The sequence below is a fragment of the Herpailurus yagouaroundi genome, unplaced genomic scaffold (genome assembly GCF_014898765.1).
Source record: "Herpailurus yagouaroundi ecotype Mexico unplaced genomic scaffold, PumYag 29, whole genome shotgun sequence".
Lineage (NCBI taxonomy): Eukaryota > Metazoa > Chordata > Mammalia > Carnivora > Felidae > Herpailurus > Herpailurus yagouaroundi.
In genome coordinates, this window is record NW_024412377.1 from 113,091,888 (window position 1) to 113,119,619 (window position 27,732).

General features: G+C 36.0%; 1 protein-coding gene across 11 annotated transcripts in view; it reads left to right on the forward strand.

The window, feature by feature from the left end:
* The window catches only part of PDE4D (phosphodiesterase 4D), a 1,431,601-nt gene extending 1,404,178 nt beyond the window's left edge, over positions 1 to 27,423 (forward strand). For 10 of the 11 annotated variants that reach the window (XM_040452554.1, XM_040452564.1, XM_040452576.1 and 7 more), the window contains 9 exons: positions 8,842 to 8,935; positions 10,321 to 10,493; positions 11,324 to 11,422; positions 12,272 to 12,436; positions 13,450 to 13,549; positions 19,765 to 19,919; positions 20,806 to 20,928; positions 21,638 to 21,820; positions 22,534 to 27,423. In XM_040452554.1, coding sequence (XP_040308488.1) covers positions 8,842 to 8,935; positions 10,321 to 10,493; positions 11,324 to 11,422; positions 12,272 to 12,436; positions 13,450 to 13,549; positions 19,765 to 19,919; positions 20,806 to 20,928; positions 21,638 to 21,820; positions 22,534 to 22,950 — 1,509 coding nt within the window. In that variant the 3' untranslated portion in view covers positions 22,951 to 27,423. Of the gene's footprint in view, positions 1 to 3,318; positions 3,461 to 8,841; positions 8,936 to 10,320; positions 10,494 to 11,323; positions 11,423 to 12,271; positions 12,437 to 13,449; positions 13,550 to 19,764; positions 19,920 to 20,805; positions 20,929 to 21,637; positions 21,821 to 22,533 lie in introns of those variants that run through there. The other variant, XM_040452621.1, reaches the window with a different exon arrangement.
* The last annotated feature ends 309 nt before the right edge of the window (positions 27,424 to 27,732 follow it).

Below are 27,732 nucleotides of genomic sequence, written 5' to 3' on the forward strand. Positions count from 1 at the left end.
GGCTGAGGCTGGCTTTGAGAAAAATTGGCCTGGCGGTAGAGGTGAGTATAGAATTGGAAGGAGAAAAGCCAAAGAAGAGTTAAGCACTTATAAGGACTTAGGGTTTTGGGTCTGAGACAAATAATGATGTGATGCAGTTAAAATAAAACATATGTTTTACACACACACACACACACACACACACACACAGGATATAAGCCTGGGAGTTTAAAAAACTATCCCATAGTGGGATAGTTGTTATAATCCACATCATTGTTTGTATCATCATCATCACCGTCTAATATCTGTTTGTCACTATGTATCAGATGTTTTAAGTGCTCTGCATATATAATCTTATTTAGTCCTCATAATAACTGTTCTGGTTATTTGTTGCTATAAAATAAATCACTTCAAACTTAGAACTTAAAATATCAATTTGCTAATTTTTTATTGTTTTGTGGGCCAACTGGGCTTGCTTAAACATTTTCACTTTGATTCCCTCATGTGTTGTAGTCACATGGCAGCTAGGGCTAGAGTCATCTAAAGGCTCCACTGGCAGGATGAGTAAGATGGCTTCTTCACTCTCAGGTCTGGCTCTGGGGGGAATGGCTGACAGAGCTAGAGATTGTCCAGGCACACATCTGCTCTCCCTGTCTCTCTCTCCCTTCCACCCCACTCCCTGCCCCCACCTCTCTTCAGCCTCTACCTAACATTAGCATGGGCTTTCTCATAGCATGGTAGTCTTAGAATAGTCAGGCTTGCTAGTGGGGTGCCTCAGGGATCCTAATAGCACATTCAAAGTAACCAAGGTGAAGACTTTAAGACTTGTGACAGCACTACTTGTTGGTTATAGAAACCAGCTCAGATTTGACATAGAGTAGGATGTCTCATTAGCAGGCATCTTTGGAGACTAACTAACCCAATTTTACAGGTGAAGAAACTGATACGCTAAGAGTGAGATCATTTGTCAACGATTATGCACTAAAGGATTTGATACAAAGCCTATGTACTTAGTACCTGTATGAACTTGGAAAATCGTTTTCTCTCTCTAGGTCTCACTTTATGTGGAAATCAGGGAATTAGAGGAAATGATATTGAAGATGCTTTCCATTTCTCTCAGGGTTTAAGCCTATCAATTTAGAGTATAGGAGTGGGGATGGGAAGGAACAGACTAAACAAAAAGGCATTTTATAAAAGAAAACTTGGTAGTAAAGTTGACGGAGGGAAGGTGATACAGATGGGGAACACATTAGGGTTATTCAGAGATCCCGTTAGATGATTTATATTAAACACCTAATAGTGGCTGACTCACATCAAATGCCTGTTGAATGGTAGCAAAGAGACAAAGATTTCAGTCTGTGATACTGGGAGAAATCTCAACCCACTGACTGAAATGAGAGCGGTTATAATAGGAACTACTTAAAATCAAAAAATGGATCCATCAATTCTGAAAAAGTTTGTGATGAGTAGCAGGGCATTTGACAAGGGAGGGAATCTTACAAGTCACTTGTAAATACGGTGCTGAAATTCAGGTTAGAAGCAGTCACTGAAGAGCGTGGCCTAGGACACAGTCTTGTGGATATCCCAAGCTAGCGGATGAAAACAAGAAAGCAAAAAGGCATGGTCAGAGGAGTGTAGAAAACCAAAGCAGTTGACAGTCCTGGGATTTGAAGGAGATTAGAGAGAGTACATCACTGAACGCTTGTGAGAAGTTAAGGAAAGTGAGAAACAAGGAAAGAGGAACACCTTTTTATTCTGAAGGCAGTTTTAGTGACCTTTTGGGGGGGGGTTAATTTTTTTTATTTTGTAAAGGATTAAGAGGAATGTGAGAAATTAACACAACAGGTGTTAAGTGCAGCTGAAGACTTTGGGCGCCAAGGACCATTACACCTTCAGAGAGGCAGAGTAGAACATGGATGTTTCCTGCACTATCTAGAACAGATAAACCAAATGCAGGAAAACTGAAAATTGACAATATCAGCAAGTCACAGAAGCACAAATCAGTTAAGTGTGTTGAGATGGGGATGAGGTAGAACCAACAGAATTTTATGGTAAAATAGAGTAAAAGCTAGACTTTCCTCATTTTTTTATCCACAGGTCTTCTTTAGTATACAAGGTACAGAATAATATGACCCCAAATCAAATAGAAAAGATTGTTTTCTTTGAAAAAATTTAGATTTCTTAAGTCTCCTTACAAAAGGCATGATTATTCTTGAGATCAATGTTGTATTCCTCCAAGACCCCTGTTAATACCTTTCTTAACTTTGTGAGCAGTCATAAAAGTGTTCTCGTCTGGTCAAAATACAGATCTTGAAATCTGTACACCAAACTCTGCATACTTTAACTATACACAGTGCATTAGCTTTCAGTCCACCCCCCACCACCAGATTCATGATAAATTATACCCACTTTTAGATTTTTAGGGTTGTGGAGCTCAGACACATGTGAAAATAGAAACAAAAGGAGCTGAGAACAGCCATGCCCCACGGGTGAGGAAATGTATCATTCCCATTTTTAAATTCTGGACATTAATTGTATTTTATAATCACAGTATGCTTTTATGTTGGATGGAGGGAGAACTTTGGTTATATCTGTGTCACCAGGGGGAAGCCACTTGTCTTGGATTTGAGAGAAGGGGGTAGTTAAAATGCCTAATGGCCATTTTCAGACCAACTTTTACTTTGAAGGAAGCGAAGAAGTCAGAGAATATTAAAATGCATAGAAAGGACTCAGAAAAGGTTGGAAATCCTTATTTAAGAATGAACTATGAATTTTGAAAAGTTGTATGGTCTATATTCATCACTGGGAGAGGGAAACCCCATTCATCTTTTCACACAGCAGCCTCAGCTGTAGGGATATCATTATTAAATGGCGTTTAGCAGAGGTGAAGAGAAAAACCTCCTCCCCAGAGATTTGCCCCTGCCAACCAATCAGGAAGCAGCCTGCTCTGAATCCACACCCCCCTGCCCTGATAGACCAGGGGATGGAGTGTGATTGGTGTATAGTTGGGCTTTTATGGGAGGGGTTTCTTGTCACTCTTCCTGGCTTCCCCGCAGTTCCTTATTTGGTAGCTTTTGACAGAACTAGTCTTTCTTGCAGCTAAGCATCTTGACATACATTATTCATTAAGCCCTGGAGCTCAGGGAGAAAAAGATGCAGACCCTTAGATCTTTAGATATTTCTTTATCACATGAATTTTCTTTATTCAGAATAGTTGTAGAATTCTGTTCCATTCTGGAGTTTTACAGATGGCATGTGTTCAATGGGAAGACGGCTGGATGGGATCTAATGAAAGGCTTTCTTATGTATACTTAATTACCAAAAATCTTCAAAAACCCACACTCTCTGTGGCTTGCGGATATTGTTAAAGTATCAAGGTTTTTGAAAATATACATATTTAGAACTAATTGTCTCTTTATATAATCAATCAAAAATGCCTGAAGCAAACTATTTACTGTCAGTGTCTTGGGGCTACATAAAGGTAAGATTTATTTAGCTCCTAATTGCTCTGATTACATAACTGATAGTTTTAATAAATTACTATGGCATTAAGCTTTAACAGTCATTTATTTTTTTTCCCTTAGATGTGAGTTACAGAAGTAATGTGTGTTTTTAGTGGTCAAGATAAGGAGAAATTGTATAACTTTTATAAGCTATAGTTTGCATGTTAAAATATCTTTCCATTGGTTCTTCGGTTTGTCGTGTTGTATAGATTTGAATTGTGCTTTTAAATATGAAGGTAATCATACAAAATTAATGGAAATAAATTACTGGGACAAATTAATTATGCTGGTGTATGGGTTCCAATTCATATGTAGCACTTAAAGTTTATAAAAATTAATTTGTGGCTCTTCCTAAAAATATATCACTTTGACCCGATGAGTGTTTTTTTTTTTTGTTTTTTTTTTTATCTTCAGATACAAAAGCTCTAGGTGACATTAAAAACTGACATTTCTTAACTATTTGGTATATTATTAAAATGAAAACTGGCTTATCTACTTGTAAAACTTGAAGAAATATAAAAGTTCATATGATAACTTTTGTTAATCTCAGGAAATGAAGTAATACACTGAATTTACGAAGATTGTATTCCTTCTTGGCAAGCCTCATGCCTGCCTCATGATAATGCTAGCCTGGCGATCCTATCTCTGGAATAGAAGCAGGAGGTAGAGAAACGTTTTTCAGTCCTAAATGAAGCATCACTTCAGAATTTGAAATCTATTCTTACACATTTGAGCCAATCACAGTACATATTTTTAAGAATCCTTTTCTGTTACTTTAAGGAGTCTCAGATTGAAATATTTTTCATTTTCTTTGTTTCTTTTTAGAGGAAAATATTCTCCTTGTTGTGAGATTTACTTGCATTCTAAGAAAACTTACTTCATTTTTAGTTATCCAAGGAGTCACGATTCCCCACTTCCTCTAAAATCTATGGATGGCCCAGATATATTTTAATTGTTTTTGAAATGTACAGACTTTTATTATTTGAATTTTGTTAGCCATTTTTTGGCTTAAGAAATTTTTAGTACGGAAAAGTATGGAAAGTAATAAAAGAAAATCCCATAATCTCCCTACAACTCATCTCTTAGCATTTAGATAGCTCATATTTGAGATGTTTTTGAAGGGCTTCATATTTGTATTATGATTATGAACAAGACCTCCAAGAATGTAAATAAATAATTATAGTGCTTATCTTTTTGAGGAAAAATTTTGCTGGTCCACCTTGTTTATGTTTTAATAGTATACTGCTAAAAACACCTAAGGACAAATATAAATATATTTATTATTATGCATTTTGAAGGGTTTCTTTTTATACAGCCAATGCAGTACTTATTTTAGCTTTTAATGCTGATATACACCAAACTTGCAGTATATCACAGTGCAGCATTTTCAAATGATTTTTAGTAGAATATTGGTTGGGATGGGGTGGGGCAGGGTAGGCATTTTCTTAATGTTTGACCTTTACCACCTTCTTAATTATACACTAAGAGAATATAAAATGCAACCAGTACATTGGCATGAATACAGAAGTACAGGGATTATAGTTAAGAATACTTTATATGGAAACCAATTTGACAATAAATTTCATATTAAAAGAATACTTTAATTTTTTTATTATTTAATCTTGCTTCCTCAGCAGTCTTAAATGTAGAACATAAATGGGAAAACTGGAGTTTAAAAGCAAAATACAGAACTTATTTCAACTGCATTTTCAGCTTCCTTTATGTTTTACATGCTGCACTCATTCTGATGCCTAATGAGAACAAAGGATTTGAAAGCATTCACTTAAATCTTAATCTTTTTTTTCACTGTTGGAACAATAATTCCATAGATTATTTTGTACTATTAAAGCAAAAACAATCAGAAGAACTCATCAGCAGCAAATATGTGGAGGTCACTTTTTAAAATATCTAAATGCTCAATTAAATTGTTTTGCATTTTCCAACCAGTTTCTTTTTTCTTTTGTAAAATCAGTTCTGTCTTTTATCTCTTCTAAATCTGTAAATTGAGAACTGTAACAATGTTCTAGGAAAACCACATTTTATTACCTTTTCTAATCATTTTCCTCATGATAATTTTGTATAGTTAACCTAGTAAATGGTATGTAGTTATCTTAAAGTGAGAGACATTCCACTTACATTTTAAAATGATTGTTGAATCGTTCAGTGTATTGTTCTTTAGCACAGCCTGCCACACACTCCAAAACCATATTGTAAGATCAACTACCAGTTGTGAAAGCATTGATGGTAATTTTTGTGATTATTAATTTAGCTTTCCTGAAAGTTTTATATCAACAGCAAAAAAAAAGGGGGGGGGGAAGCAATTTTAATTCCTTTTAGAAAATGCTCTTCTAACTTAATGACTCTTTGAAAACTGTCTTTAATATCCCATACCCGTTCCCTTGGGAAGAAAGAGAATTGTTTAAAATACTGTCTATTGTAATCATGTTAAGAGGAAATGTTGCCTTCCTAAGAGCACCTGACAAACCCTGGTAGAGATATAGGTGTGCACTGAAACATTTCTCCACCCACACTTCTGGGTTTTGAACAAAAGCATAAGAGTAGTCTTAGAGTATATGTATATGATGCAGATACAATCAGTAGATAATGCAACCTGAAATTTATCCATCTGTAGAATAGATTTCCTTTCACTGGTGTTTTTTGCCTTAGTTATACCTGTAGTGACTGGCTTTTTTGAGAAATTACATAAGTGAACTGCCGGAAAAATTAAAATTCATTATTTATATTATTCCAGAGAATCCAATAATTTGTGTAGCACACCTGCAGTTACCATGTACTTTTTCTGCAGGGCATATATGGCAACATATTCCTTATACCACGTTGCTTGCAAGTTAGAAGGTAGTTTTATGGAAAAACTGGGTCCCTAACTTTTCCAATTGTACCCTCCCCGACTCCCAAGCTTGCATCATATTTTACTTACATGGAGAGAAATGCATGGAGGGCAGGTGGACAGCAGCTGCTGTAGAGACTGAGAAGGGGGGCTAGGAATAGCTGAAAGCCCCTCATAGCCCCCGACCTCCTCTATAAAATACACTTTGCCATGCAGGCAGTTGTAGCATGGACAATTTCAGTTCAAAGAGATATTTCATTCAGTATATGTTTTAAATGTTTAGCAGACTCTCTTTGGCCTTGTTTTGTCTAAAGAGTAGATTTTTCTGAGAGTTAATTTCATTAATTAAGCAAGGATTTACTTGTCTTTGGGCCTTGCATGTTGAATTATTGTTCTGTTTTTGAATCATGATGATTATCTCCTATGTTAATAATATCCCAAATTACTTTTGGGAATGGGTAGGGGAGCTAGATATTTCTGTGTATTTTTTTGTGGGCATAACTATAGCTAAATCTTCGATCTGTCCTGGAGTGATAAAAATCAGGTATCTATAAAAGGCCCAGTGACCTGGGAGATAGAAGGAACTCACTGAGGAGCATCTCCTATGTGCCCGGCAAAAAAAAACAAGACACTTTCTATTAACTCATTTAATTAGTTAATAGCTTATAACTTTAATTCAAGAAAATATAATATCATGAAAGACGGACAGAAAATGTTTTGAACACTATCATAAATGTCTTCCTGAATATTCTTAGGAGGCCGCCAGTTTTTCCCAGGATATCAGAATGTATAATACTGAGTGAAACCAAGCAGCAGCCTGTTTTGTATACTGCCTGATGACAATTTAAAATATATACATATAAATGTGAGAAATAAGACATAGGTGGAAATATAGGTAATTATGGTTATCTCTGAGCAATTGGCATATACATGATTTCTAATTTTGTCTATATAGCTTTCTAGATTTTCAGTATCATGTATGCATTTTATAATTAGAGACAAGTTATTAAGAAAATACATGAACAAAAAAATGATCTTTATGTTCCTAAGTTTGAGAATAAGCTCCTTAGACCTGTAAATTAACAACCAGAAAAATTTATACTGATTATGGTCAATTCTTCAGTTTTCTCTACAGGAGAATATAAATATACATTTCTTATATTCAACAGTCTGTTGAAATATTTTTATTGATCTTTTGTGATAAATTCCTGTATCTAATCTACATGGTCAATAAGTTGGACTTTGGAAGTGATTTGCCAAATTATCTTGAGTTAGGACACCTTGGTATAAATTATCCAGGGAAGCACGTTTTTTTTTTTTTTTTCTTAAATTCTAATAAACTCAATACGGAGTTAGAAATTACATTTCAAACATCATTAAATAGTAAATTCACTACTCTCTTTTTTCCTAGATTTAAGTGAGAATTTATGGTGAGATTCAAAATTTTAAAGGCTACTGAATATTAGAGTAAAATGTGTTTTGACTTTTTTTGATCAAGTATCTAATAGTAACCCACATAATAGAAAAAAAAATTATTGGTTCTGTTAAGATAAATATTAAGGCATATTTAAATTAAAGGCCCATTTGGGCTATTTTGGGAATCAAAGGGCAACACTTTAAGGAAACAGCTGATGGATGGGAAAGCATGAAGTCTTTGAGAATTTTGGAATTGGGTATTGCCATGTGATTGTTGTAAGTTAATTCCAGTGTTTTTTAGGATAAAATAGTCACCATGGCATCAATAAAATACATTGTGAAGAAATGAAATTGCGCATTGAAAATGGACCTGTTTTGTATTTATGTGACTTTAGAGATATGGATTGGGAAATCCCATGGATGCTGAGAAACAAAAAAATCTTATACCTTCTACTTGGAAAAACTTTAAAAGGAAAAATTATATACTTATCAATTCAGATATTTCACTTCTCCATAATTCTGAAAGAGTACTCAAATCTATTCACTTTTGCTTTGGGGTAAAAGATATTTTAACCTCTGACAAGTATACATACTAACTTCTGCAAATGACAAATTAATTGATAAATCATGTTCTGTTGTGTGACAGCATATTTTGTGTTTATAAGTTAGGGTTTTTTTCCTTCTCTAAATACTAATAATACACCTTAATTTTTTTTTCCTTTTTTTTCCCCCTTAACTAATGTCCTTGAGTGTCTAAATCTGTGTGGTCCAGTATGGTAGCCACTAGTCACGTGTGGCTATTTAAATTTAAATTTAAATTAATTTACAATGAAAGTTCAAAATTCAGCTCCTCGTTTTCACTAGGCACATTGCAAGTGCTTGATAAAGGCATACGATTAGTAGCTACTGTAAGGGACATCTCAGATTCTAGAACTTTCCAACGTTATAGAAAGTTCTATTGGATGGCACTGATCTAAACTGTCAGGACAGTTTAAAAAATCTTTGGGCATGTTTTCTGTATGTTACAAGTATGTTTATGTTACCTCACTTACATTTTCCTCTTCTGTTATTTCATATTATTTTTCTGTTTTTCAGTTTAAAAGGATGCTTAATCGGGAGCTCACCCATCTCTCTGAAATGAGTCGGTCTGGAAATCAAGTGTCAGAGTATATATCAAACACATTCTTAGGTGAGAATAATAATTTAAATGCAATTTAAAAGTTTTATTTTGTGGTGTTTGTTTTTGGAGGTAGATTGGGGGCACTAACTCATTTTGGAAACCACACAAGTGCTAAGAATTCCATTTGTTTTCATTCATCCTGTTAGTAACTTGACCATCTGAGCCTCCAAGCTTTGAAATCTAAGGTGATAAAGTACATTTTTTTTTTTAGTTTTATTCAGAAGTTCAGGGATTCTCTGGATTCAAGTTGTATATTGCCAGTTTTTTCAAATCACTAAATGTAAAATGTATTTTATAGAGAATTCTATGCATGCATTCAACAAGTTCTTGTTAAATGCCAGACATTGCTGGGCACTGGTAATGATAAATTAGAAAAGGTCCTTGCCATCAATGAGTTACAGTCTAATGAACACCAAGCTCTAAATACACTACAACTGCTAAAGAAAAGCTTGCTGATAATAATAGTTGAGAATAGTTGAGAATGCTTTGTACACCACCCCACCCTACATCCACAGAAAGAAAATTCAGTTGCTGAAAGTCAGTAGTGTGAACATATCCTTGATTTGAATGTACTTTCGAAACAAAATTGCTGTAACATCTAATTAGCATTTTCACTAAACAGACATTTATTGAACACATGCTATGTGCAAGGATGAGTTAGAGGAGCTCACTACCTTGAAATAGTGGATGAATAAACTGAGGCATCTACTTAGGTCTTTTATTTGAAAATAACAGTTGAATCTGACAATCATTTATCACATGCTATTGGTGGTTCTCTGTGCTCCCCTTGTTATATCATAACCGTTATCTCACTATGGTACAGAAAATATAAAATAACAGAAACAATCTAAGCCATTCAAATATATTGTGTTTATCCTTACATTATGACCCATTTCACTAAGCCCTTAGGTTCACCCAGTGCTGTTTTTATGATAATTCTGTATGAAGTTCCTTCCTTTTCAAAGTAGGTATTAAAACTGGAATACTGAGTGGGCAAGAGCAATTTCTAAGCCACTAAGTGATTTCAAATAGGGACAGAGTTGATGAACAGTTGAAATAACCAATATGTTTTGCTTTATCCAACTCTGCTGTCATAAGTCTTGCAAAAAAATTTACTATGACATTCTATCCAAGTAGTAACCACTCAATACATTTGATGTTAATTATTTTGCAGTGGGATGTACTTGCTCAATTTTGTGCTTAAGGGTATCATACATAGTAAGTCCACATCAATTGTAAATACTCAACTTCTCTAAAAGAAGTGTTTCTTGAAAACATTTTCTGGAACATACAGTGATTAATTAAAACCTGTTCAGTTATGGATGTTATGATTAAAAAGTAGTAACTCACATTGAATTCATAGTAAATGTAGAACATTTTCTAAATTTCTTAAGATAAGCAACATGAAGTGGAAATTCCTTCTCCAACCCAGAAGGAAAAGGAGAAAAAGAAAAGGCCAATGTCTCAGATCAGCGGGGTCAAGAAGTTGATGCACAGCTCCAGTTTGACAAATTCAAGCATCCCGAGATTTGGGGTTAAAACTGAACAAGAAGATGTCCTTGCCAAGGTAAGATGATTTTAAGGACTGTGATCATATTATGCAGGGATGCTTTTTAATAAATTTTGATAGATTCTCTTTTAAATAGATGGATTAGTTCATTAATTTGTGGGGTTATTTTCTTTTGGAAGGTGGGAAAGTACTTTATAAAGTTCTTTATAAATTTTTTGGGTATTGGGGTGCCTGGGTGGCTCAGTCAGTTAAGTGATCGACTTTGTCTCAGGTCATGATCTCATGGTTCATTGTTTCATGCCCCACATCAGGCTCTGTGCTGACAGCTCAGAGCCTAGAGCCTGCTTCAGATTTTGTGTCTTCCCCTCTCTCTGCCCCACTCCGCTCTCGCTCTGTCTCTCTCTCTCAAAACTGAATAAATGTTAAATATAAGTAAGTAAATAAATAAATAATTTGGGTATTATTAATATGTGGATTTAGACAGGTGGTTTGGTTATATGTTTCTTACTTTTTTACATCTACGTTTGATTATTCAAGCTTAAAGATTTAGAAATCTTTTATATCTTTTGGGTTTCAGAATAGTTAAGGTTTTGTGAACAGATTTTATCTATAAAAGAAATGCCTTGAGATTGGTAGTCAAGGCATGTAAGTAATGTTGTATTGTCAAAGTCATTAGGTTAAGCCATACTATGCAGTTTTCAGTACATTTAAGTGGGTTTACCTAAAGTTTGCCTGTACTTACACGGTGCATCCATTGCATTTAAAATGAATCTTTTTTTTTAACTTAACATTATTTTTGCTAAAGTCAGTAATGTTTAAATGACCATGCTCATTGATTTGTGTTCTACTTCTGCCTCATAATTTTTTCAATCTTTATTTAACCCCAGGAACTAGAAGACGTAAACAAATGGGGCCTTCATGTTTTCAGAATAGCAGAGCTGTCCGGTAACCGGCCTTTGACTGTTATCATGCATACTATTTTTCAGGTAACATGGTTAAATTCTGTCACCTTTCCTTTCTTTGGTGATACAATGTCTAGTCTGTGAAATGTGCTTGTGTTTTATCTTCTTTACTAGTCACCCTCTTTTGCTTATTTTGATACTTTTTTCTTATTTGCCCCATACCGAGGGACACGGGATAACAAAGGTTAGAGTGTGGTGTCAAATACAACTAAACCAATTTTGTTATTGTTCTTCCACTTAAGAAGAAGAGGTCATATGGGAAAATTCAAGCTTGATTTTTAAAAATCTACATGACTTCTTGCAGCAAGAATGGAGTGCTAACTAAAAAATGAATAAACTTCTTGTTGCTGACTTCCCTTAAATTATATTTTCTTCAGTCATTGTTTTTTGTACTGCTCTCTTCTCCGTGTCCGCTTCCCAGTCTTGTTGAGCTTTTGCCCCAGCTGAGAATTAGGATATAAATGAGGAGTTGAGGCTGTAGATCCCTCGGTACTGGCCTGGCATAGTCCAGCTCTAGAGACCATTTTGAGTTCCAGTTGGTGTGAGCCACTAGCTAAGGCAAGAATACTGGATTGAAGCTGCTTTCATGATTATGGAACACACATTTTTATAGTTGGCAGCTCATTCCCAACAGTATTCCTCTTGAGGAAAGCAAATGTTGGGCCCCAACAGGACAACCCTACCCTGGTTTTTTCCCCAACGTCCTTGGATATTCTCAGATTGTTCTGTTTTCTTCACTAGACACTGCAAGAGTGCTCTTTCCATTTCTGGGTTATCCATAGGTGATATTGGGTATGGTTTTGCTGTTAACACACTCTGTGGAAAATCTTTTTATGTAAAACCAAAATGTGAAGAGGATTTTCTTTCCTACAGGAACGGGATTTATTAAAAACATTTAAAATTCCAGTAGACACTTTGATTACATACCTTATGACCCTGGAAGACCATTACCATGCTGATGTGGCCTACCACAACAATATTCATGCTGCAGATGTGGTCCAGTCAACACATGTGCTGTTATCTACACCTGCTTTGGAGGTAAATCTGGTTTCTAAAACATTGAGACCATTAACCTGCCGTTCTTAAGCATCTCTTAAACATTTATACTGAAGGGTATGCAGGGCAGGAAATAATTGGCTTCATTGGTAGTATGTTGAGTTATAGGGGGAAGATTTGTTGTCAATAAACACTTCAGTCTTTGATGAATTTTGCCTGTATGAGTTAGTCAGAGATTTAGGGATTCATGTGTTTGTGATACTGCTTTGAAATGACCTAGTGAACATTCCATAAAGTACATCTGGCTTATTCAGTTTCAATTATTAGTTTTTTGAAATTTAGTCTGATGGCTTTTGTATTTATAGTTGAAAGGATGATTATTACTTATAAAATGTAGACAGTGCTTTGATATTTTTCATAGAATTTTTCAGAAACACATCTTTAATTCTTCCTGATTTTAAGACTGTGTTCCATTGAATGCTAATTAAGACAATTTGATTTCCTTAATCGTTTGGGGAAAAGATTCCCTTTTGCTAATGTATTTTTTAGCTCAGATTGTTTTCATTGTATAATTGTGTTCATACCTCACCATTTGAGTGAGTGGTTCTCAACTGAGGGGTGCTTCTTCCTTTGTCCTCCTACCCTGATCCCCCAAGGACATTTGCAATATGTGGAGATAATTGTTGTCTGTCACAAACTGACAATAGATGGTACTGGTGTCTCATGGATAGAGGTCAGGGATCCTGTTAACAGTACTGCAATGCACAGGATAGCATCCCACAACAAAGAATTAATCTGGAACCACATGTCAATTCTGCTCAGATCAGGAGTTCCTGGTTTGAATGAAAGAAAATAATCACTCTTGTCATTAATTTTATGTACATTTTCACAATATCCTTAAACATCTTAAATACTTCTACAATAAGCTGTTAAATATTTTGAAGCTTCATTTTGTTTTCCATCAAATTCTGGGAAGTAATTTCACATTTGTATATACTTTTAATTTGTATTATTGCAGAGTAATAAGTTATTTTCTATACTATCTGGTTTTACAGGCCGTGTTTACAGATTTGGAGATTCTTGCAGCAATTTTTGCCAGTGCAATACATGATGTAGATCATCCGGGTGTGTCAAATCAGTTTCTGATCAATACAAGTGAGTAAAATTTATTTTTGCAAAAAAAAACCTTTCCTTTGTACATTTGAGACTGAATGAGGGTCTTTATAAACTTGGGATGTTTCCAGAGCCACAATGTTCTTTTGAGATGTGTAAATACACATTTTACTGATAGTGTGTGTTAATGTAAACCAGCTCTAAAAATGATCATTCTATCCCAGGAGGCACATACATGTCGTGTTTGGAAAACATCATTCCAGTACTTCTCTAGAAATATTGTGTCAGTAGACAAAGGTAATCAGAAGTGGAAGTTTGCAGAAAGATTCAGATAGTTGTATTGTCTTCCTGTTTAAATAAAAACAGGAAAAGTTGTAAGAATTCATGTTAAACCTTCTTTACTTTATGGAGATTGTCATTGAATCCTCTTCAGAGGCTATGATTGCTCCTCTCCACCACCACCACTCCCACCTCCCTTCTTTTTTCCGTCTTCTCTGGAGGGCTATAGGAACATCTCTGATGTACTGTCTCTTCTGATTTCTCTTTTATTTAAATATTTTTAACCATTAAATTTTTTCTTGTGAAAAGTTCTCAACTAAGTTGTCGCTGAATTTATAAATAGGAGGAGTGGTAGAGACTGTCTAATATGGACATGTCTGACACACAGCTGCATAGAAAACCTTGGTAGGGAATGTTTAGGTAGTGCTTGAGCTATGACTTTGAAAAGAGGTTTTAGTTTTACAGAAATTCTGTTCTTTGGGTAATTGAAATTAATTAGTAAATGATTTAAATATACTATTATTTAATTTCCTCCCACAACAGGTAAATTAGTGTTATACATTTACTTTTATATACAAAAAAATAAATTCAAAGTTGTTAAAAGAGTTTTTTTTTTTTATATCTGTGAAAAATCTTTTCTTTTTTTTCTAGGAGTTTGTAGATAATAGCCTTCTCATGACTAAAAAAGTCAAACTGTGGCATCTTTTCATTCCCCATTTATTTCCTATACTTTGCTGCAGCCAGATTTAAAGAGACAATTTAAATGTAGCCTTAGTTTGAGAGATTTAACTTAGATCTTTAAAATTGTATCAATTTTTATATCTCAATTTACCTCTGGACTACTTTGTAACAAAATACACCTTAGTGACTCATTGATATGTAAGAGGATTGGGAAAGTCATGGATTTCCTGAGAGGTGTGGTTACTCAAGTACATTTTAGAAGTCTGGTTTATGAAGTTATTTACCCAGGTTTAGGCAGACTAGCATTTCACGTTCCAGCTATCTTATGAGAACCTATGATGGGGTGCTTTCAAGAGTCATCAAAGCATTACTAAGTATTAACATCTTAATATTAATATACATTAGATCCAGGTATATGAGTTTATAGTATCAGTGCTGAGGGTTGACTGTCCTGAGAAGAGCAAAGAGGTCATACAGTACAGCTTACTGTATGCTGGCACTTTTCCTTAAGCTGACATGATTATTTGGATTCTTAGGCATGTCTTGTTATGTTCCTAATTTTACAAATTTTTAATACATAAAAATTTTGTTTTAATGTCTGCCTTTAAAAAGGTATTCATTTTTCCTTTAAATTAACACCAGAAATACAGACTGGTGTATTACCTTTGCATTCTACTTTATACAGTATTGTATGTTCTCTTATTCTAACATCACAATTAAGAAGAGATTAGAGAACAAATTAATTGAAACAACTGATAATAAAGTCTCCAAGTACTCTGATAATTTTTTAAAGAAAAGTGAGAACCAGCTCTATTATTCTCTCTTGTAGACCCTCTAAGGTCACAGGGGCTTAGGCTGGCACTGGAGGGCTCTGGCAGGCATTAGGCTCCCCATGGAGTCTGAAATTTAAGCTAGTGAGGCTTCAGTCCACAGATGAATCTGATGCCCTCCAAAGCCTGAGACCCCGTGAGATAGATAACGGTCACATTTAGGGGATAATTATAAACATGGTGACAGCAGCCAAGGGTGGTGTCTGTTTTAAGGTCATCTCACTGATGACTTGCCCAAGGGGGAAGGGCACCCGGTCCTGCTTCTGGAAGTACTTTGTCACTCCATGATGGCATGAGGATCTCCTTTCTGTGAGATCTCAGCAACACTGGGAGGTTAACAGCTCCCAGGGCAGCTTTGGACTGCTGATGTTTTCTTGACAATGGGGTGTGAGGAGGCTGTGTTATTCCTGAGTGAATGAATCAGCATCATCACCTGGTACAGGAAGGTATCCCAGGGTTGATCAGGGCCCCAGGTCCTTGTGAGAATTCACTCCCTTAGTTAGCTTTTGACTAGGGGTCATGCCAGCAGGCATTTTATTTCAGGACACAGAAGAGGCTTAGCAAGTAATGGTGACAAGAAGTAAGTTTTAACTTCACAGTGCTCTATAAAGGAGTCCCTCTCATAACTTGTAAACTTATAATAAAAAGCTTTATGAAATACTCTATCAAAATTATGTGATTATTTTTAGTTTGCCGCAAACCCTTTTTTATAGACAGTGTAAGTTTCTTGTTGTTTTCGTGGATTGATTGACCCTCAGTGGCTCACACAAGCACACTCTCAGCTCTCACCTTGGAGCTGGTGCTACCAACTTGTGCAAAGCCTAGGGTTGAATCTGTTTCTTGTAATTTATACATTTATAAACCTATAGCTGGGAGGTCACGTGTCCTATTTTAATGAGGCTAGAGGCACAGTGAGTTTGCATGGCCCCTTCTGGAAGAAGAGTTCTTTCTGGAACTCACCTGGCTGCTTCCCAGTCCAGATTTTCCTCTGCTTCTTAGTTGTGACAATAATTTCCATCATTTGTTCCACTGTAGGCACCAAATCATTTGATACTAATGATACATACATTCATTGTTAACAGGCTGGAGGTTTTGAAAATAGAGACATTGTTTCTACCTGGCGCAGATGGTTATGTTTTGTAAATGATATGGGGGAGTAGAGGAATCTGAGTAGGATTTTAAGAAGTTGAAATTCCAGGGAGAGAAGCTGTGTAAGTCTTTTTCAAGGACAGTACATGTAAATAAACTCACAAAATGTAAATAGCATCATATGGTTTTGAATGTAACATGCTGGAGAGTATTTATCATAACAAAGCATTTGACTTCACAGCATTCTTTTCTCAAACAATAAAGTGTTGTCAGAGGTGCAGAATATATATAGTATTAAATTTTGCTTGGAAAACAAGTAATTCGGGTTTATAGCAAAGATGCCTAAGCTCTAGGGGAAAAGATTTAGTCACATTAGTCATGTGTTCAAAGCATATGGTTTTGATTTCCAAGAGCAGAAGCGTTTCACTATATTAAACTGGAGCTAGATTTAGCTACCAGTGCACACACACTTTTATTTCTCTAGTCTCATTTTAAAATAAGCTTTCCATAGCCCTATCTGTGGGTTATATATATAAAGTTATTTTCTGCTTAAATATAACACTTTCAAAACAAGGATAAATTCATTTTCATGAAGTGTGATTATATAGAAATACTACAGAGATTGTTATTTTAGCCAACAAAAAAATATTGAGAAGAGTCTACTATGTGCCAATCAGTGTTCTAGGCACTAGGGATATATGGGTGGGCAAGACAGTGGTCTGGCTGTGAAAAGCTTTCATTTGGCTGGGGAAAAAAAGGACTATAACACGTGAATGTCTGATAGCACTAGTTTGGTGGAGAAAAATAATACAGGTTATGGACGTAGAGAGTGAATGAATTGAGTGAATCAAACAGTTATAATCCTTTGTCCTTGGCAGCTAGAAAATAAAACTACCACTTCCTCCCCCATTTCAAGGAGAAATATGTTGTTTAGAAGTGCCAGGAGAAACCAGAGAACCATGCACATCAGATGAATAACTTTTCATTTTATATAGGGTCTTAAGTCTCTAAGCGGGTTGGGAGGTCTATGGAAGAGACTGTTAAGACATGCACAGAGATGATGACAAATAAATTGGAATGTGATTAGTGCCAAATGAGTGGTACAAAGTATAAAAGAGTTTACATCAGAAAGTGAGCAGTTCCACCTGTGGTAATCAGGAAAGGCTTCATGGAAGCCTGGGCTTTGAAGATGAACAGGTTTCAACAGAAATGTTCTATAACGTATTTTCTTACTCTGGACCCTACCTCTGCCTCTGTACTACTGTACCTTAAAGCATAGTATGAAGGCAACTTTCTGATGATTCCTGAACTTTCAAGGACTCTATGTAGAAGTACTATGGTAGCATTTTTGGCAAATAAACTTCTCAGGAGCTGCAAAATCTTTCATTAGATGTTACCACGTGCCTTCAGCCCTAAGGAAGAGTAGAAAGTTAAATGACTGCCCTGAGATTCAGTTGCAACAGTATCCACCACCTTCCTGTCAACAGCCCCAAAACTGGAGAGGCAGTGGGGGAGATCCATTCAGTAAGGAGTCTTTTCATTGCTTTCTGTCCAGTCTGGATTCTCATTCCAAGGCTCTTGGACCACCTTCTATGTGAAAGAGCATCTTTAGATAGATTAGAGTTGAGACTCTTTGTTGTAGCATCTATACCACAGACCATCCTCTTCCTTAAACTAACAGCTGCTCACCTTGTTCTTCTGCAGGCTCACAGCCTTAACTTCTTGTTTCTTTCTTCATGAGGTATATTTGTCAGTCTGGGTTTTTGTAAGCCTGAGTCAGTTCATGTATCAATGCCTCTTATCTGCATGCATATTTATTCCCTTAAAAGAACCATAAAAGATTAATTGGGCATTATTTGTCCAGTCAAAAAACATTTGCCTTCCTTTCAATATATATTTATTTAATAGGATTCTACTATACAAACAATAATACCAGGTGCTAAAATCCTATATAGTATTAATTTTTTTTATTTCTATATATTTAACCACCTATAGATAAATGTTCATAGTTAGAGTTTCAGAAACTATTTAAAAAAATTTTTTTAATGTTTATTTTCGAGAAAGAGCATGAAGGAGGTGGGAGGGGCAGAGAGAGGGAGACACAGAATCTGAAGGAAGCTCCAGGCTCTGAGCTGTTAGCACAGAGCCTGATGTGGGGCTCGAACCCACAAACTGTGAGATCATGACCTGAACTGAAGCCAGATGCTTAAGTGAGTGAACCACCCAGGCACCCCGTTGAGAGACAATTTAAAAGTCAGATCTGACCAGATGCTATCTGAATGAATGAATGAACACTATTGTTTTATCCCCCCAAAAGAGAACATACACACCTACTCTTTGGTATTCTAGACATCTTTATTCCTGTAGTTTCAGAGCAAAAATTTACATGTATAAATTTGTAGGTCTATAGTACAAGTAAATTCATAGGATTTCACAATAGATGTATGTCCTGAATGTCTCTTCTCCTTCCTAGTTCCTTTAAATAGTCATTGAGTAGCAATGACTCTTTCTTAGAAAAGAACGTGTATTTCCCATACATTAGTCAGAAAAAAGATCAAATACATGTGCTTTTGGTGTTTATAGTGGCGTAAGTGGAAACAGAATAACGCACCAATTTTCTTTAATGACAGCCTTATAGAGTTGGGTCTGCTATTTACAGGAACCAAGAAAGAGGCAGGATCTTGCTGCCTAAAACATACAGGTCCAGGGCAGTCCTAAGGGAGCAGCAAAATCTTCACCATGGAGTTATTATGTAGGTAGCTGAACACCTGTCTCTTGATACTCAGAAAGTAACATGGAAAAAATGAGTAAAGCTTTGACTTTCAAAGCTATACTGTGGAAGAAAATGAGTAAAAGCAGCATGAACAAATCTAGTATATTGTTCATTTGTTCCAAACTGTTCTTGAGTACAGTCCAAAATCACATCATCCTTACATTCTGTGAAATATTGGGTAATGGTCCATAGTTATCAGGAACATGACAACTTAAGCTGTCAAGATGTTGCCAGTGTTAAAAGTGATGTCACATTCTGCTGCTCGTGAAGCTACCTGTGGCAGATCTGGAGGGGGGGCTCAGGAATATCTGGTCCAACTCTTCTCCCACTTGAGAAGAGACACAGCTGAGAAGTCCGCAGAGTGAAATGATTTGTCATGTGTCAGTAGCATTAGAATTCACTCCCAAGATTCCATTGCTCTTTCCACTAGTTAATATACATTAACTAGTATATCCTCTCCTGGGTATTGTCCTGTAATGGTAAGGCCAGCAGAGGTGTGGAAGAAAAATGCTTCTTAAACCCAAAGTATCTTAGAATGTGAAGAATTCAAAAAACTTAGAAAAAAAATGGCTTTGCTTATCTTCTGTCTCCTTTCTTTCTTTAAGACTCTGAACTTGCCTTGATGTACAATGATTCTTCTGTCTTGGAGAACCATCATCTGGCTGTGGGCTTTAAGCTGCTTCAGGAAGAAAACTGTGACATTTTCCAGAATCTGACCAAAAAGCAAAGACAATCATTAAGGAAGATGGTCATTGACATTGTAAGTAGCTGCTAAAAGGAAAAAAGAGAGATGTGATGCAAGTTGTTTTTTAAGAATAAGAATGAGATGAGTATCAGGTAAATGGAACCTTTTGTTTCAAAACCTATTGTTGCCCCTTATGTCTGAGAAGCCTCCTGTGCTGCTGGCAGTGATGTTCTGTAATGGGTTTTCTCATTCTGGCAGTTGGGAGTTAAGAGTAGTGACAGCTCACCCTCTTAATTCTAGTTTTATTTTCTGAAGTTCTCCAGTCTGGTGGCAGGCAGGGAAAGGTGACTAACAAAAGCTATTAGTACAAAAGGATTTTTTCCACTCACAAAATGGAAAAAAAAAATACATTTATATCAGTACACAGTGTTATTTAGAGATATCCATGACTTTTTTTAATGCATATTATTTACAGTGATTACGAGACACAGGAAGACCTCTGGTCATCAACGACTTATAAGTTTGTACACACAAAGGTAGCAATCACGTGTCTTGGGTCAGCGGAAAATTAGCCAGAATACTCTGTTTCTGGAGTACTCTGTGAGCAACCTTGAATGATTTCATCGTAGTCCAGGTGCCAATTTCTAATCAAAGGAGTAGAAAGAACTTCAGAACATGGGCTAACTTCTTATCTGTAGGAGTATCATCCCTTTTTTTCACCATGAAAGTGGTTGCTGGTTGCTAATCTTCTGTAGATTGCATGTATTTATCTGGGCTTCAAGAAACCCTACAGAGCAGAAGAGGCTGCACAAATGAGTAGTGTAGGACTCCCATTCCCTGCCACCAGACATCCCAGTGGTTTTTCATTTCTTTCATGCTCTGCATTCATATTGTCATATGCAAATTCTGACTTTTTTTCCTCTGGACTTTGCTCCTTACTAAAATACTCTTGTCTTTTAAGGTACTTGCAACAGACATGTCAAAACACATGAATCTACTGGCTGATTTGAAAACTATGGTGGAAACTAAGAAAGTGACAAGTTCTGGAGTTCTTCTTCTTGATAATTATTCTGATAGGATTCAGGTAAAGCGTTATTTGAATTTGTTCTGTTTCTGCACACGTGTCTGTGTCTAACTTTGATAAGACTTGTCTCCTTCTGACTTACGATTTTAGTAATTATAAGCAGAATTTTTAACCAAAGTCTTTTTTTAATGTTTATTTTTGAGAGAGACACAGAGACAGAGCGTGAGTGGGGGAGAGAGGGAGAGCATGAGTGGCAGAGAGAGAGGGAGCCACAGAAGCCAAAGCAGGCTCCAAGCTCTGAGCTGTCAGCACAGAGCCCGATGCGGGGCTCACACTCACAAAATGTGATATCATGACCCAAGCTGAAGTCAGACATTTAACCAACTGAGCCACCCAGGCACCCCAGTAACCAAATTCTGAATCTTGAGAATTAGCCAGATAAATTCTATTGGTTCTTCATTTGCATATGCATTAAAAAAAACCCTAACCTCTCACAAAACCAACCACTGAAGCAGCTCCAAATTTAATCAGCTATGCACACATGAACTGTTTCTTATGAAATTTAGGTATGGTAGAGGTGGCAGAAGTTAGGGCTGTTAAGACAAGTGTGAACCATACACAGACATATAGTTGAGCTGTTTGGAAGGAATCTTACACTACTTGTATTTTTAAGTGTCACATTCATCCAATGTGAATTTCTAGTGAAAAAAAAAAAGAAGAAAAGAAACAGCAGCAGGTGCTGAATAGAGAAAGCGTTTGTCTATTTTAGGTCCTTCAGAATATGGTGCACTGTGCAGATCTGAGCAACCCAACAAAGCCTCTTCAGCTGTACCGCCAGTGGACTGACCGCATAATGGAGGAGTTCTTCCGCCAAGGAGACCGAGAGAGAGAGCGGGGCATGGAGATAAGTCCTATGTGTGACAAGCACAATGCATCTGTGGAAAAATCACAGGTGATGCATTAAGCATAAAGTTTGCAGAGAAAACAAAACTCCAGCTTGAATGTTTGATTGCTTTGTATCCACATCATACAGTATTTCATTGGGTTTTTTAAATTATTTTTCTTTCGAAAGGCTCAATTTCATATTAGTGTTTATGAGCCAAAAAACTCTCATTCGTATGATTTTAATTCATATGGTCATATATACATTTCTCATGACATCACATTCTTTCATTATGACTGTTTTCATATAGAGCATACATATATAGAGAATTTCCGCTATCTGAACTCATAAGTGAATTCAGTCATATGAAGTCAAAGAGTACCTGGCCTGGTTTCAGTTGTCTGGATTCACCTATAAATTGGCCATTCTAAAATAAAAGCCAGGTCTGATACCCTACTATGTAAACAAATGGAATTTTTTACAGTATAAACATACTCCTGAAATAAGAATTCTTGCTAATTTTCACCAGCTATTAACAGTACTTTTATATGGTCTGTTGCCTAAAATAGTGACCATTTTACCAAACTCAGGTTAGAAGTCTTGTGTTCAGTGTTATATTTGTGGGCCATGTTATATTTGCTATATTTTAATGTAAATTATGTTACATATATAAATTGATGTAAATAGATACATACTCAGGTATATTTGCAGAATCTAGTTAACCTTTTCCATTGTTTCATAGTCCCAAGTCTTATACTCAAATCAGAATTGTTTTTAAATAGGTGGGCTTCATAGACTATATTGTTCATCCTCTGTGGGAGACATGGGCAGACCTCGTGCATCCTGACGCCCAGGACATTTTGGACACTTTGGAGGACAATCGTGAATGGTACCAGAGCACAATTCCTCAGAGCCCCTCCCCAGCACCTGATGACCAGGAGGAAGGCCGGCAGGGTCAAACGGAGAAGTTCCAGTTTGAACTAACTTTAGAGGAAGACGGCGAGTCAGACACCGAAAAGGACAGTGGAAGTCAAGTGGAAGAAGACACGAGCTGCAGTGACTCCAAGACTCTGTGTACTCAAGACTCAGAGTCGACTGAAATTCCCCTTGATGAACAGGTGGAAGAAGAGACGGTAGGGGAGGAAGAAGACAGCCAGCCCGAAGCCTGTGTAATAGAAGATCATTCTCCTGACACGTAACAGTGCAGAGACTTTCACGCCTTTAGTTTAGTTTTGTTTTGTTTTGTTTTGTTTTTAATTTAAGTAGAAAAATTGTTTCCAAAGTGCATGTCACATGCCACAACCATGGTCACACCTCACTGTCATCTGCCAGGATGTTTGTTGAACAAAACTGACCTTGACTACTCAGTCTGGCGCTCAGGAATATTGTAACCAGTTTTTTCACCTCCATGTCATCGGAGCAAGGGGGACATCTTCACGAACAGCATTTTAACAAGATTTCAGCTTGGTAGAGCTGACAAAGAGAAAATCAACTGCAAAATGTTTTCAATAGAGTGGCTCATCGGGCAGCCCAAAAGTTGTTATGATTTGGGGGTTCTTTACTTTTTATTTGTTTGCAATATTTTCAGCAGAAAGAAGGCATTACACAGACAGAGTGAACTCATGGATGAAGCAACAAATGTGTCAGGAACAGGACACAGCATGAATCTGTTACCAGGAGGAAGATGAGCCACAGAAATTGCATAATTTTCTAATTTCAAGTCTTCCTGATACATGACTGTATAGTGTGGTTCACTGAGCTGCACTGACCTCTACATTTTGTATGATATGTAAAACAGATTTTTTGTAGAGCTTACTTTTATTATTAAATGTACTGAGGTATTATATTTAAAAAACTATGTTCAAAACTTCATCTGTCACTGGTTATTTTTTTCTAAGGAGTAACTTGCAAGTTTTCAGTACAAATCTGTGCTACACTGGATAAATCTAATTTACGAATTTTACTTGCACCTTATAGTTCATAGCAATTAACTGATTTGTAGTGATTCATTGTTTTATATACCAATGACTTCCATATTTTAAAACAGAAACCAATTTTATGTTGCAGGAAAACCTTTTTGTAGGTCTTCATTTACTTTGCTTTTCATTTCAGTCTTTTCAGATAAGCAGAGTTGCTCTCACTGATATTTTTTTCACGGTGTACAAAGTGAATATTTGTTCTGTGATACTTTGATGTGCATTCTGTCTAATGTGTCTTAAGCCTCATAAACAATCATCAGTTGGTGTTGTCTGAAGCAAGTAAGAGATATATAAATACACAGTAGCTAAAATGGTCTTTTTTAGGTATTTTCCTACTTAGTGTCTTCTGATAACTTTTTGCTGTGTCAATAGACCCTCATTTCACAAGTGCATGTCTTTGTAATAACCCTCACATTTTATGCTCATTTCTATTGTTTTCACAGTCAGTTGTAGTAAGAACTTTTTTCCCCTTGTGCTGCTTTATTATTTAGTGTGTGTTTGAATCTCTGTCCATGTTCACTAGATGGGGTCTTATCAAATATATCACCACCATTCTGAGTGATGAAAAGTAGCAGGTAGTCAGGCTAGAGTCACCATTTATTTCTACCACAAGGCCAAATATAATGCCTAACTTTAACTCTTGATTTACACAGAAAAGTTAACAGCTAGCTAGGTAATTTTTAAAAATATTAGCAGAGTATATTAACAAACACCAGTACAACTAATGCTCTTTGTTTCCATGATTTCACCATGGGATTAAGAACTATATGAGGAATATTCTTGAGAAGAGATCTTAAGTGTAGCAACTACTCTTCCTTAATGGATAGCCTCATAATGTAGAAATTGCTCTCACAGTTATCACTGGTCCACAAGTATGTCTTGTAGAGGAGAATATTAAATGCACCAAGGGAAAGAAGTTGATGATGGTGCTGGCACCAGAGGTTTGGTAATATAATGCCACCCTAAAATACTAGGATGGGTAAGAAGATTCCACCTAAGTAACAGAGCTAATTCTTGGCTGCATTTAGCACCAAGAAATGTATTACAATTTTAGGGATTACTTTCCAGTATTTACCTTCAATGGGCATCCCGGGGCACTTACCTAGTCTGGATGTTCTGTCCATTCCAGCTCTTAGTAAAGTATTTGCCTTGTCTATGAAGAATTTGGAGCCCAAATAGTCATTTTTCACATTGACATTATTTATTGAAAATAAACAGTCAAGAAAACTTATAACCTTGGAAAGCATTTATATTTGGGATTTCCCAAGGGCCTTCTGGCGACTAATAACCAAGTCATCAGCCAGGGGAAATGACCCAAGCTAAACACAGTCCCTATTTGAATCCCCGGAGATCCACAAGGGAACTTCTGACAGAAAAATTATGTAGCTCTGATCTGTTCTTAGAGCAGAACAGGAATCAACTAATTAATGATCAGGTTTCCACCCTCTTCCCTGAAAAAAAAATCAGTAATCTTTCAAATAAAGTCCTGTGGTTAGCCAAGTGGTTTCAGAAGAACAGTTGAAAACTTGTTTTATTTGTTCTTGATGGAAGTCTAGAAGAAAAGGCAAACAATCTAGAGTGTATTCCTTTATCCAAAATATTCTCATTCCCTCCTCTCACTACTGGTTGGTATTTCCCCCACAGAGTGCCTAAAATCTTGATAATAATAGAAAAAAATTAAAGTAGCAATATGTCACAAATCCGGACCTGAAAGGATTTGTAACTGCATTGAAAAGCAGAGTTGTTTTGTTTTCAACTTGTTGGTTTATAATGATCACGTGTTGTGAAGATACTCACCGATGGACAGTCAAATTGTAGAAAAGGCAATATCCAAGAGACAGAGACTAATGCACTGTACGGTCTGCTTATCCTCTCCCTTCTTTCTCTTCCCTTCTCTCTTGCCAAAGTGTGCTTCAGAATTATGCACCGCTTTACAGAGAACATCCTTTTACAAGTGGCTTTACATTTCCTAAAATGCCATAAGAAAATGCAATATCTGGGTACTGTATGGGGAAAAAAAGTCCAAGTTTGCATAAAACCAGTACATTTCAGCTTGCAAGTTACTAAACACAATAATGCTGTTTTAATTTTCTTTTACATCACTTAAAATTCACAAGAAAATAATGTAGATAGAACAAATTGCAGACAAGGAAAAAAAACTTGAATGAAATGGATTTTACAGAAAGCTTTATGATAATTTTTGAATGCATTATTTATTTTTTGTGCCATGCATTTTTTTTCTCACCAAATGACCTTACCTGTAATACAGTCTTGTTTGTCTGTTTACAACCATGTATTTATTGTAATGTACATACTGTAATGTTAATTGTAAATTATCAGTTCTTATTAAAACATCATCCCACGATGGGATGGTGTTGATATATTTGGAAACTCTTGGTGAGAGAATGAATGGTGTGTATACATACTCCTTGTACATTTTCTTTTCTCCTGTAATATATATAGTCTTGTCACTTTAGAGCTTGTTTATGGAAGATTCAAGAAAACTATAAAATACATAAAGATATATAAATTTAAAAAACATAGCTGCAGGTCTTTGGTCCCAGGGCTGTGCCTTAACTTTAACCAATATTTTCTTCTGTTTTGCTGCATTTGAAAGTAAGTCAATGGGGGCGGGCTAGGGCTGGGCATTTTACATCCAAGCTTTGAACCAATTGGATTTCTGGCAACAGCTGGAATTTAGAAAATCACAGTCAACCTCTGGAAGATTCTGACACCCTTCTGACTTACAAGCTTTTAAGTACTTCTTGCTGTGAAACAGCACTGGATATATAATGATTCTTCTTCCTATCTCTTGATCAGGAGCTACTTCAGTTAGTTACATCTGATTGTTGTTTTATTTTTTTTTAACTTTCAAACACTACTTGGGAAAATATATTCTTGTCCAATGATAACAAAATCATTTTCACTGCTTTAGCACATAGGCAAATGAACTTGATTTGAAACTAGAGCCATAGGTCACACGTGATGGTCATTTATTCATCAGCTCCTGTCATGTTAGGAGAATTTGTGATATGAAAAAGAAAAGAAAATGTAATATGAAAAGGTCATTTTTTTTAACCCTGGAATTTGACTTTACCTAAGATCAACCAAATATCTATATGTATGTGAATCTAAAGATAAAACAGTTTTTATATGATGCCAGTTCACACAAAAATGATTCGCCATTCTCTGGAATTTGTTTCTGCAAAGCTTCTATGGCTGTAGAATTTTCAAAGTTAACCTTGTTGTCAACTCCCAAAAGCGTTGAAAAATTCCCAGTGGGTGGCATGGAAACTGCCTCCCACTCTTGCCCAGCCCTCAGAACATGTGACTTAGTGAGAGATTCTTTTTCTAGAAAAAATGAGCCTCCTATTACTTTATTTTATTTTTTTGACACAAACTGTAGATTTTAGCAGCCCTGGCCCAAAGGAATTTGATTACTTTTGTTTTAAACAGTACAAAGGGGACACTATAATTATGAAAAACATCCTTCCTGATTTTAGTTGTTTTTAATTTTATTTCTTAGGATATGTTTTCAGAGTGGTAAACTGTGTGTGCGCATTACAAATGATGATGATTCTTTTAGTGGTTTCTTAGCCTCTTTACAGCCCATGGGGATAGTACTGTACATCAATACCTTCATATGAAATTTTTATATGCAATGAAAATAAAAGCATGGGTTGATTCTGCCTATTTATGACTCAATCTTTTACAAATAAAAGATTATTCATTTTAAAATGTAGGCCAGTCAGCACAGGTTTCCAAGAATATTGAAGATGGATGAAATGAAATGCAAGGAGAATAGTAGCATTAAGTTAATACTCATAATCCAATGACACCAAATAAATTATGTAGATTCACTTTGTTACAGAGAGAATTGCCCAAACTATTTAGATGGCCCCTAAGATGAAGCACTGTTTTCAAATAGGGTTGGGAGGGGGACTTCTCTGCTTAATGAAGTGTTCTGGTATACCGAGTTACTCAGACAGTTAACAATTGTTT